The following is an 11,942-nucleotide window of genomic DNA, read 5'->3' as shown; positions in this document are numbered from 1 at the left end:
TCTAATAGGATTAAATGATGAAGTGATGACATTTTTTATCCAAAAGGTCAAAGGTCAACTTCACTGTGATATGATAATGTTCTGCAAAAACATTCAACCATTATTCAACGCCATAATTCAGAGACAACTGTGACCATATTTCGCATTTGGTCAGATTCTGAATTTGTGACACTAATCTTGGATGCCCACCTTGAAACTATGGTGGTTTTATTAAATTCTTTCAAAGTCTTCACTACAAATATATGAGTCTGGACAGATATGGGATGTAAACTGCAACTTGACTGGTTGGCGGAGGCATACAGCCGCAAGGTGGTATTTCTAGTGTTATGTTATGTTATGTTATACTTCAACTCCACTATATTTTTGAGGGAAATATTGTACTTTCTACTCTACTACACTTTTCAGATAGCTATGGTTACAGGTTACTTTGCAAATTCTGATTTTTTACAAACGAAGTGTATTATCAACAAATGAAATATGATGTATTGTTATAGAATTAACTACCCATTAAAAATATTGAATGGTAAAATAAGCTCCAAATCGACCAGCTACAACGTTAAAATGCTGCATAAATGCATCAATAATTAAGAGGTTAATATAAGATATAGTGTATAATAACATTGAGACAGGTGGCAATATGCAAATAACCTACATTTCGAAGATGTTATTTAGGTTATATACTTTTGCTCAAGTAAAATATTTGAATGTAAACTCACACTTGTGTGTATTTACATTAAGTGGGTCAGGATTCATTCCTCCCCGGATGTAATAACTGTGTCTTCCCGTAGAGGCGCTCTCCTCACGCGGCTTGCCTCTCTGAATTTCCCCGGAGCCACACGTCTTTCTCAACGGCGCCTGCTAACATTTACTCTCCTCGATAATGGACGCGGGCTTCTTCCGCGTAAGATATTTAAACTTCTTTTTTAGACTCTTTATTTTCGTGTGCTGCTAAGCGTACCGGTATATATTGGTGTGTGTCTTGTTTAGCGCATTAATATGGCATGTGTCTTTGGGTGGAGGGCCATCCACTTAGAAACGATATGGTTAGGGCCCCGACTATCAACTGATATTAGGCAATCTTGAATCTTGCTACGCGCGTTGTCCCAACTAGGTTTTGCCCCAGAGTTTACGCCTCTTATCAAAACATGAAGCATTTTACTTTAAAGCTTTGTGTAATGTCGTTTTACTTTGTCTTTTCACGCAAATGTGCAGACAGACACACTTACGGGAAATAGACGGGCCAACCCTAGCTAACGTTAGCTGGCCATTGCTAATTTGTTAGCCTTGGCTAAAGATGGCGCCCGGGCGGTACATCGTTTCTGAGCTAGTCACGACCACTAATACGCTAATGTTGGCTAATATAAGTAGACCAAACGATGTGTTGTATATTGTGGTCAGGGGAACTAGCGTTACCCGGTATTTAAGCATTAACGTTATTTTTAATGTAACGTTAAATTACATGTTAGAGGAAGTACGTTATCGTAATGTTTGCTATCTGAACCCTGTGTTTTGGTTTCGGTGTCATGGTACTATGCAGAAAAGTTACGCAGGCCAATAATGGGAAAGTTTATGTGCAACTTAAACAGTCTTTCAACCATATTTTGCTGTGCGTGTCAGATATGATTGTCAACCTACACCGAACAAACATTTTAACAAGCGATTGTTGTTTTTTCTTCAGGGTACAAGTGCGGAGCAAGACAACCGGTTCAGCAACAAGCACAAGAAACTGCTGAAGCAGCTGAAGTTTGCAGAATGTCTGGACAAGAAGGTATAAAATCATTCTTTTTTAACAAGATTTATTTGCCACTGTGTTAGTTTTCATTTCTATTCCAAATAAACTGTTGCCTTTGAAAGGTTAATGGCTAGTTAGATGTGTGAAGAATGTAGAGATTTAATTCCGATAGCATGAAACTGTGAAACGCACACACAGCCCCCTGTTGAAACTATAGCTTTAGGGCATTGTAGTCCATTTATCGTCACTACTAAGTGGGTGCTGTTGGTTGTTCATTTGACCCTTAGGTGGATATGACCAAAGTGAACCTGGAAGTCATCAAACCTTGGATTACCCAGCGAGTGACAGAGATTCTGGGATTCGAGGATGACGTCGTCATAGAGTTCATATTTAACCAGCTTGAGGAAAAGGTAATGTCTTTAATTGTGTTTATTTTGTTGTTTTTTTTTACAAAACGTTCATAAATTTGAGGGCATTGCTTAGTCAGTAAGAAGGGATATAATCAAATAATGCTCATCCTAGTCAAAATGAATGGGTAAAGTAGCAATTGGTGTAAAACTGATTTATAATGACATAACCATGTTTTGCTGTTATGTGACAAAGTGCCTTTATTCAGCAGTCTTCTAATGATGATGTGATTTATGATTTAAAAGGCCTGAACCAATATGGATGTTATACCTTGCATCAGAAGTATAGCACCAACACCTAATTAGCTCTCTCCTGAGCCCAAAGTCACTGAGCCCAACTCTCCCTTCATGATGCAGTGTGTGGTTTGAGGTGAGTTATATGCAGGGATCACCAATATCATGTCAGTGAAAGACACACCTGAACAATGCCATAATCATATTCTTCGTAGATATTTGAAGTGCTGCCCAGATCCCTTTAAATGCAACTGGAGTTATAGGCTCAAAACAGGAAAGTTTTAACAATTTGCCGTAGCCAATTGTTAGGGTAATGGATTTCCATCCTTACATTTTTAAAGAGTAACTTTAAGAGTAATTTAACACCTAGCTGGAAAACATTGTTTAACTGACCACCTCCTGATTGAAAGTTTTAAGTCTTTCCCACCTCTATTGGGTGTGGTCACTTGTGTCTTCTGTTGCACTTGTATCCACACGTAACAGTGATGTGAGGGTATTATGAACAGAGTGTACTGTATTTCTACATGGTTATAGCAAGTTAAGAACTTTAACCACTGGAGGTCAGTAAAAACAAGATTTTTCTGCTTGTATCAACGTATATTTTTTTTTTACAAGTCTATTAAATCTCTGTCTGCACCTAGCATCTAGCTGCATGTGGTCAGAGGTGCAACAGTCTTGAGATTCTCAACCGACAAACAGTGAATTTCAGCTTGGTATTACGTTGCTCTTCAAAAACTAGAGTTTCATTGGATGTCTGTAGTTGTCAAGTTTGTTTTTTTTACATTAGCAATAGCCCTCTTACCAGTAGAGCTTTAATGCTATAATGTACAAACTTATTTCATTTTTGAATACTACATTATGCATGTTCTTCATCCCATAGCTCATAGGCCACTTTATTTAAGTGAAAAAGTAAAGGAGTCTCTATCCAAGGGTTTCCCTTTTGTCATACTGTGTGCCCCTCTGATTCATCAAACCACTTGGGATGTCTGGGTAATGGGTAATTTCCATTGCACAGGCTAACCTTTGGAAATAGGAAAATGTAAATGAGGTAAAAACCCCAAATCATATACTCATAATATTCTTTAAAAGACTATTACTAGGAACATATCCCATAGCATATTACTTTTTTTTTAGAATATATATAGTCTTAGAATGTATAGGAATAGTAATCGCTAATGACTTTGATTTCCCTAAGATGCTGAAAACCAGATGTGTCTCTTTTTATATATATGACACCAGCCTTTGATCTTTTTAATTTAATTTTGTGCTTGCTATAGCATTTGAGGGGTGGGAAGGGCTGTTTCAGCTAAGTTTAAAGGATACTGTTGCATTATGGTAAGAAAGGGTCATTGAATTGAGATTACGGTATCTCAGAATAATTCTATAATCAGTTGTTGAATAAAACTCCTTTTCTGTGTAACTGTGTACTCATTATTGCTTGTTCGTCTCTTGCAATTTAGATAAATGATATAACATTAAGCTCAAGGTGGTTGAGTCTCAAGCAGTAGGGAGGCGGAAGCAAGCCAAGGGAGCTCCGTGCCCACTGATCCCACGGGACTCACTGAAGACACCGGAACTGTACTTGCAGTGTTGGGTTTTAATGCACTCTGTATTGTGGCTATTTGTTTAACTCCTGAAGTGTAGACTGTGGGGAGACTGGGAAACAAGGGGGTGGGTAGGGACACAAATGTATAGTGGGAATAGCACTGAGGAAATCAAATGATGAAAAAACATTTTTGTGTTTTGGGAGTCTTTATGATAGATTATTATCTGGGAAATAATAATAATTGGGAATAAAAGCAGTATTGCATGCAGTGTTCATATTGCTAGATATGTCTCCCCTCAACTAGCTTGCATTCTCAGTTTAATGAGTTTGTGAGTACAATTTAAATCAGTTTTATTTTGATTATGAGTCCAGTATTGGACCCAGAGTTGGTAAATATTTTAGTCAGTGTCTATTTGTTTTGAGTATGGTTAACTACATAGTCACAGGTATAGTTAAGTGAAGACTAGAAGGTAGGCAGTCCCATTTATGGGATCCTACCTCCCCCTGGTATTTTACCTTCCATTATTTCAATGGCCATATGGTCTTTTCTTTCCCCCCTTCGTGTGTGTGTTGCAGCACCCGGATAGCAAGATGATGCAGATCAACCTGACAGGCTTCCTGAATGGGAAGAACGCCCGGGAGTTCATGAAGGACCTGTGGCCCCTGCTGCTGAGTGCCCAGGAGAACATTGCTGGCATCCCGTCAGCTTTTCTGGAACAGAAGAAAGAGGAAATCAAACAGAGACAGGTGGGCTTTTCAATGAGCAAATAACTTTGTCAAAACATCTCTGTTGGCTGTGGGCTGTTATGGTTCTGTGGCTGCCGACTTTGTTTAAGAGGCTCTAGTGGGTGTATAATATGCTCTAAAATAATTACATAAGAGATAATAATTACAGAGACGATAACATTGAACCCAGTATGTGACACCTCAGATGACAGTATATGAACATTGCTGGATAGTAGATATCTTGTTGGTGATAATGATATGAAATTTTCTCCATTGTTCTGTTTTTGGCAGATTGAACAGGAGAAGCTAGCCTCTCTGAAGAAGGTGGATGAGGATAAGAAGGAAAAGGACAAGGACATCAGAGAAAGGGCTCAGTCAAAGAGCCCAAGGAGGTAAAAAAAAAAAAGTCTTTAGTCATAAGAGAGATCAGTGGTTGGAAGTTGGATTTGTGTATTTATCACAGACCTTGGAAACTTATTCTCTGTTCTTTCTTTCCAGGCGGAAGACAAGGTCACCATCACCGCGGCGAAGGTCACCAGTAAAGCGAGAAAGGAAACGAAGCCCCTCACGTTCCCCACGACGCAAAGCCAGTCCAGTTGGTGGCAGTTCACCCCCTCCACCTCTGATGCAGCTGCCCACAAAACCTTTGGAGCAGCTTGTGGAGCCAGATACATCAGGAAGAGCCATGCCGGAACCAGTCATCCAAGAAGCTTCTTCCACCTGGTTTGTTGAATACCTTCTTTGAAATTTTGTCTTGAATGCAAAGTTGGTGTAGTTCATTATTATTTTAGTTTTTGATACTTTGTGAAATTTGTATTTGAGTTAAACTTAATCCATATTCTTCATTCTTTATTTATGTCCTTTCACTTAAGGATTTAGTTTTAGTATACTAATGTTTAGTTTTACAGTATATTAATGTACATAACATACACTTAGTTTTTCCACACTTAAGTTTTGTTTTTAGGTTATTATAATAATAAAGTGACGGGGATCATTTAGGACTTAAACCTCTTTCTCTGGCCTGTAGTGACACCGTTGTAGAGGTGGTGAAAGCAGACTCTGTGACCGAAGTCAAAGAACCCTCCCCAGAGAAAACCCATAAGAAAGAGGAAAGGCCCAGGTCTCGGGAAAGAGAGAAGGACAGCAGGAGGGAAAGACCTCACCACCGCTCCCGTTCTCATTCCCGCTCTCGTAGACGACGCTCCCGTTCAAGGTAATTTCTGACATTCTTTGTATTAGTTTATTATGGTGTCCTCTGGACTTGTGTCAATATTATATTGTGTAAAATCAAGGACTTCACAGTTCTTAAACTTTCGTAACTCCCCCTCTCTACCCTATTTCAGGTCTTACTCCCCTCGCAGAAGGCAGAGTCCCAGGAGAAGAATGTCTCCTCGTCGAAGGAGCCCACCCAGACGAGGCCCCACGGGCTCCAGACACAGACATAGACGCTCCCCTGTCCGCAGGTCAGTGAGTTGCACAGGCTGTAAAAGAGAAACAGAAGTGTATGGGGTTATCTAGTGATTAAAGAAACTGTCCTTAAGTCTTAAAACCTCATTTCCTTTATGATCTCTCACTATTTTTATTGTTTCACAGTGTTATTGGCATAGGTTTCATAAATCCACCGTATCCTGGCATTGCCAAAGACATGGGACCTTTGTTTTCTTTTTCAAAGTCGTTACTGTTTGTGTCCTGCAGGAGGCGCTCTCGCTCAGCTTCATCCTCTGGCAGCAGCTCCTCAGGCTCTCGTTCACCTAAAAAAGCAATGAAAAGAATATCTAGCACACCACCCCGAAAACAAGTCCATCATCCTGACACCTCCATTAGTCCTGCTGGGAAAGACAGACGGTCACCGTCTCCACGGGCCAGAAGGGGCAGAGGCTCAGCATCACCACCCAGATCATCTGGTATGATCTTTCGAATTCTTAGTTTGTTTTCCTATAATTATAACCTTTTTTTTCTTGCACTGTCAACCACATGACATTTTTGGCTCCCTACCTCCCTCTGTGGTTAAGAAATTTGATTTCATTATAGAAAATCTCTTGATTCTTCAATTCTTTTTATTGGTGAGGTTACAGATGCAGTAGGCTCATGAGTAAGCCATACCTGTCTGTGCAATAATAACAACTAGGGGAACATAATCACTCCTTTGCATAGGACTTAACGGTTATCTCTTGAGTCATAATAAAGTAGTATGATAATTATAAGTATTTTAATATTGTGCCTTGTTCTTCAGGTCTAAAGCGTAAACAAGGCGGAAGGGGCGATTCTCCATCTGATAATGCCAAATCCAGACCTTCTGAAGGGTCCGAGTCAGGTAAGTGTCAGATTTTGTCTGCTTAAAGAACCATAATGGCCTTTCACCTCACAGCTCACAAAGAGAGGTCCACTCATACGGAGCTCTCAGCCACTTCTGCTTGTGGACATTTTTGTTTTGCTCACTATCAGCCAGTCTTCCATGATAGGAGAGCCAAACTCAAACCAACACAAAAAGGGCCCTAAATTAAAGGATTATATTACTAACTGAATCATCTTGCATTGACATACCACCATAGAGGTATAAAGAAATTTTAATAAAGTAATTGGATTCTAAAAAAGATTGGTGACACTTTGCACTAGTGTCATTTACACTTTGTGTTTAGCAGGAAAGGGCTTGATGCAGGTGCTCACCCGTTTTCCTTAAAGCAACTCCGTTGTGACAAAAATTACTAACTTGGTATGTATAAAATATCACATTAAGATCAGAACTTAAAACAATGTGCAAAATGTGAAATTCTTGATTGCTAGGGTAATGGCAAAAGCTTGGTCTGTCTGATCTGATCAAAAAAATGATAATGATGATGATCAGAAGACATTTCTGGGCTCTTCTGGGTTTGGTACTAGACTTTTTTGGCAGATATTTTGTTGAGAAGTGGAGCAAAGGGAAATGCAAAGTAAAGGGATGAGTACATCTTTGTCCCAAGAACCTCAATACAGTGGTCTCAGGTTAACTAATGGGACCACATGATTAACCACATTTTATAACAACACAAGGTACAGCAGTAGTATAAATAGATAATTTGTGCTATGCCATGTTTAAACCTAATAAAAAGGGAAAACCCACACCACAAAGATATAAATCTGTTTTCTGTATAATCTAACCTTTCCATGTAAATCTACAGTATGTCTCGCTGGTTTTGCTAACACTGATGGGACACTCAATGCTCTGCATTTCAGAGGAGGATAAAAATGAGAAAGGGGCAACAGCAGATTCGGTGCAACAGCGACGTCAGTATCGCAGACAGAATCGACAGTCGTCTTCAGGTTATAAGCGTTTTTATCCCCGTTCTTTCCTCTCCCATACCCAACCCCTCTCTCTAACCAAGTCTCTGTCCATGTCATCTTGCACTCATCGTCTCATGGACTTTTGAAGCTGTGCCCTAACCCCAACCTTGGTGTTTTTTTCCCTCAGTCCATACAGTGGAGGCTACAATAAAATGGTTGTTGATGTCCTCTGTCTCTTTGGTTTCAGATACAGGGTCTTCCTCTTCAGAAGACGAGGGGCCCAAGAGGCCAAAGGCCGGGCCAGGTGCCAGAAATGGTGATGTCAGGAGGAGACGTAGCCGTACACCTTCACCACGGAGGCGACACAGGGATGCCTCTCCAAGGTCAGACACTGAGAATATATTATCAGTCCAAACGATTTAACTGATGTTTACTAAAAATCAGTGTTGACTAGTTTTTGCTTTGTTTGTTTTCGATTTTTATTTTTTTCCTGTGTTTACTATTTCAGGAAAAGACGTTCTCCATCTCCTGGTGGACGTAGACGTCGCTCTCCTTCTCCCCCACGACGTCGCAGATCTCCCTCTCCTCCTAGACGCAGGTATAGGCATGTTCATTCCATCTCTAGAGCTATCATTTGAATGTTCAAGAGTTTTTCTACAAATTGTCTTTGCTGCTTCCCAGGTCTCCTTCCCCACCTCCCCGCCGGCGATCTCCATCCCTCAGACGTTATTCTCCCCCTATCCAGCGTCGCTACAGCCCCTCACCATTGCCTCCACAGAAGAGGAGGTTTTCTAGCTCTCCCTCAAAACGCTCTTCTCCAGGGGCAAAGCGACGCCCTTCCAGGTCCCCCAAGCGCAGAAGTTCTCCTGCTCAAAGGAGGCGCACACCTCCTTCCTCCACATCTCCACCCAGACACAGGCGAAGCCCCATGTTGCCTTCTGGGAGGCCAAGCAGGGATACACGATCTCCTGTTGCAGCATCCAGTCGCCTCTCCTCGTCCCCTGCAAACCGTGGTCGCACTGTTAGGGGTTCCACCAGTCCTCAGGGACGTTTTGAAACCTCCAGTACATCCCCATGTAGCCAGCGGAGACAGTCCCCCTCACACAGCGGTAAACCCATCCGTAGAGTTTCCCGCACTCCGGAGCCACGCAACAACCAGAGGTAAACAAGGCAGTGAGCATTCATCCCCTTGTTGTACACCAGAACCTGTTTTGTATATGTGTGACTGCCTTTCTGAATGTCCTCCTAACGTCACTTTTGCTCTCTCCACAGACCCTCTCCGAGCCCCCAGCTAATGAGGAGAGTGTCCTCCAGATCCAGATCTGTTTCTCCTCAACAAGCAGCTCAGAAACGTCCCGCCCCTGCATCTGCCTCCCCCTCACCGTCTCGCTCTGCCAGTGTGTCCCCGCCACCAGTCAAAAAGGCCAGCAGTGGCTCAGGCAGTCAGTCACCAAGCAAGGTTTGATATTTCAGCTTATTGATTATTATGGTGCTTAAAGATTGTCATTATATATTTTATAGTTTGTAACTCGAGTCTTCAACGTTATTATATATTTTTGAAAGTCTTTACATGTATGATTCCCACACACTTGGATTAAAAAATAAAAAATGTTGGAAATTATAAATTGCCTGGACATTTTTGAAAACCTGTTCTACAACCTGTCATATGCCCCCCAAATTTAAGTTTGTCCAATGTCCTAATTAGGTCCTTGTTGAGGGATGTGGTTGAGATGAAAGTCACAGAGCAAGTTACAACTGTCATAGCATGATCATCCTGTAACAAGTTGGGAATCCACAGTGTTGTGAACAACATTGTTCCATAACTTAAAACATTCTGACTTTGACCTTTTAATACTGAGAGGTCTTAAATGCATCCTGAACCACAAAAAGAAATGAAGGATAGTTGAGGATAAAAGTGCCCTGGAAACTGTTTTTTTTTTTTTTTAAAAAAAATGGGAACTCTGTTTTGGCATAAATCCCTCCTCAGCACAGTAATGCTTTGAACATCATTTCTGTAATCCTCTTTGTGTGGTTATTCACTTGTAATGACGTCCTCTTAAAATCTGTTTTATTGCAGAATTCAGACGTTGATGGCAGTGGAAAGAAAAAGAAAAAGAAGAAGGAGAAGAAACACAAGAAAGAGAAGAAACATAAGAAGCACAAGAAGCATAAGAAGGAGAAAAGTGGTGCTGCTGGGACTGGAGACGGACAAGAGAACCAGGGTGTGGATGAGGATGGAGAATCGAGAAAGGTTAAGTTGGTTTCTGTGATTTCTAGCAACATTCTGATTCAATAAATGTCAGGGGATGTAGGGCTTATGGAAGTAGGATGTTACTTAATTTACCCCAATGAGCAACAGTCTGCTTTTGCGTCCAAGTTGAGTGAAATGTCATGTTGCTTTTCTTTTAGGAATCAGACAGTGAAGTAGAGGACAGCTTGGACGACCTGGAGAAACACCTAAGAGAGAAGGCCCTGCGCTCCATGAGGAAGGCCCAGATGTCTCCATCACAAATGTCCTGAAAACAAGGGGAACCCTCTCTAAATTTTCCACTTACTCTTGATGTTTGTCATCAATCTGGTTCAGCTTTAGAATGTACAAATTGTTAATTCTTGAGTCTTTTGTTTTCTTTTTACAAGTTTGGTACATTCGGAACAGTGTGTTTCATTAAGAGCTTGATTTGTCAGTTAGTGTATTATCTAAACTGTAAAAAAAAAAAAAAGCTTGTGTTGTCCATAATTTTAAATTGTTTAGCAGGGAAAACGGTTTAATCTCGGAGGTTTGAGTTGGGCAAGTTTCAGATCTTTTCCACAGACTACAGTAGATTCCATTGAGAAATGATTGCATGTGCAGTGATCGTCCCTGATGTGCATGAACCACTGACCTTATGGAGTGTAGAGAAAAACCAACATACAGTAACACACTGTTACCATTGCCTTTTTTATTAGTGGAAACAGTGGCACAGCTGTGTGAACTGTCAAACAGGCTGTAACAGAATGTCTTGTCCCATATTGTAACTTAATAGAGGTGTTTGGCATTGTTTAACCTGCTGTTTTTTTTCTGACTTTGAAATAGTCTTGTTTGAAGACTAAAACAATCTGATGTGATACAGAATATGCTTTAATTTTTCCGACTGGATTGATATGCAATTTTTTGTTGACGCCCTTGCACCAAGCAAATCTCTGTGGGACTGCTTTATGATTTGTATTTAGTATCCCTGACTCCTGTCATATTGTCATCATTCAGAATTAAAACCGTTTTATAGGATCTATGTGCTTTCCTTCGTGTTGAAATGTAAAACTCAGTAAGATTTTGACATTTGTGTTTTGGTGGGGATTTGTCTAAGCTAATATAATGGAGGAGATGGAGAAAGGAAAAAATATTAAAAAGCAGTTAGTAGTTAGTGAGTTTGGATGCAGGCCACTATGCAGTAGGTCTAAATCTGGTGGAGCTGGGTGTATGTGCTACTTCATTAAAATAAGACCAAATCCTCTATATTTGACCTACAAAGTTAAAAGCTCTCATGACACAACAAGCTGCAGCATATTTAATCAGAAAAGTGTGTTCATTATAGCTAGATCAATAAACTACTCTTTCCTTTGCTGCCAGCATTATAACCCCAATTATCAAACCATGTGTTTCTGTATTTAATATCACTGAAAGTAATCCACTTCACACGACATATTCCTTATATGGGGTGGCGTTATTAAATGACAATTGGCATTATATAAATTCCATATATGGAAAACCAGGCAAAACACTAAGTTCTGTATTTATGTAAACAGGAATTGAACAATAGAAATACTCAAATGCTAATAAAACGAATATAAAATAGAGAACTGCGTAGACTAAAGTAAGTGATGGACAAAGAAATTACTGTAAATTTTGTTGGGTTTTTGTAACAAACACTAGCACCTTGTTAGGGAGTTTAAAATGGTTCATTACCTCAGGCTAAGCAGAGAAGGTGTAGCCCAGGCACGGAGCTTGAAAGCCGCAGTATTAAAGCCTCGTCCTCCTCCTCCTCCTCCTCCTCCTCCC

General features: G+C 40.4%; 1 protein-coding gene across 3 annotated transcripts; it reads left to right on the top strand.

The window, feature by feature from the left end:
* Window positions 1-794: 794 nt before the first annotated feature.
* Window positions 795-11,171, top strand: srrm1 (serine/arginine repetitive matrix 1). Of its 3 annotated transcripts, XM_044375106.1 has the most exons (17): window positions 795-901; window positions 1,679-1,768; window positions 2,020-2,142; window positions 4,496-4,666; window positions 4,937-5,037; window positions 5,144-5,368; window positions 5,673-5,858; window positions 5,989-6,108; window positions 6,341-6,549; window positions 6,879-6,959; window positions 7,859-7,945; window positions 8,154-8,289; window positions 8,415-8,504; window positions 8,588-9,067; window positions 9,179-9,365; window positions 9,984-10,157; window positions 10,316-11,171. In XM_044375106.1, the coding sequence occupies exons 1-17, from the start codon at window positions 881-883 to the stop codon at window positions 10,424-10,426; spliced, it is 2,592 nt and encodes an 863-aa protein (XP_044231041.1). In that variant the 5' UTR covers window positions 795-880; the 3' UTR covers window positions 10,427-11,171. The 3 variants fall into 3 exon arrangements, with proteins under 3 accessions (XP_044231041.1, XP_044231042.1, XP_044231043.1); XM_044375107.1 differs by lacking the exon at window positions 7,859-7,945; XM_044375108.1 differs by lacking the exons at window positions 795-901; window positions 1,679-1,768; window positions 2,020-2,142 and adding an exon at window positions 2,392-2,509 and having other exon boundaries at window positions 3,834-4,666.
* The last annotated feature ends 771 nt before the right edge of the window (window positions 11,172-11,942 follow it).

The sequence above is a fragment of the Thunnus albacares genome, chromosome 15, assembly GCF_914725855.1.
Source record: "Thunnus albacares chromosome 15, fThuAlb1.1, whole genome shotgun sequence".
Classification (NCBI taxonomy): Eukaryota; Metazoa; Chordata; class Actinopteri; order Scombriformes; family Scombridae; genus Thunnus; species Thunnus albacares.
The sequence above is the reverse complement of the archived record's forward strand: the minus strand, read 5'-3'. Positions and strand labels throughout refer to the sequence as shown.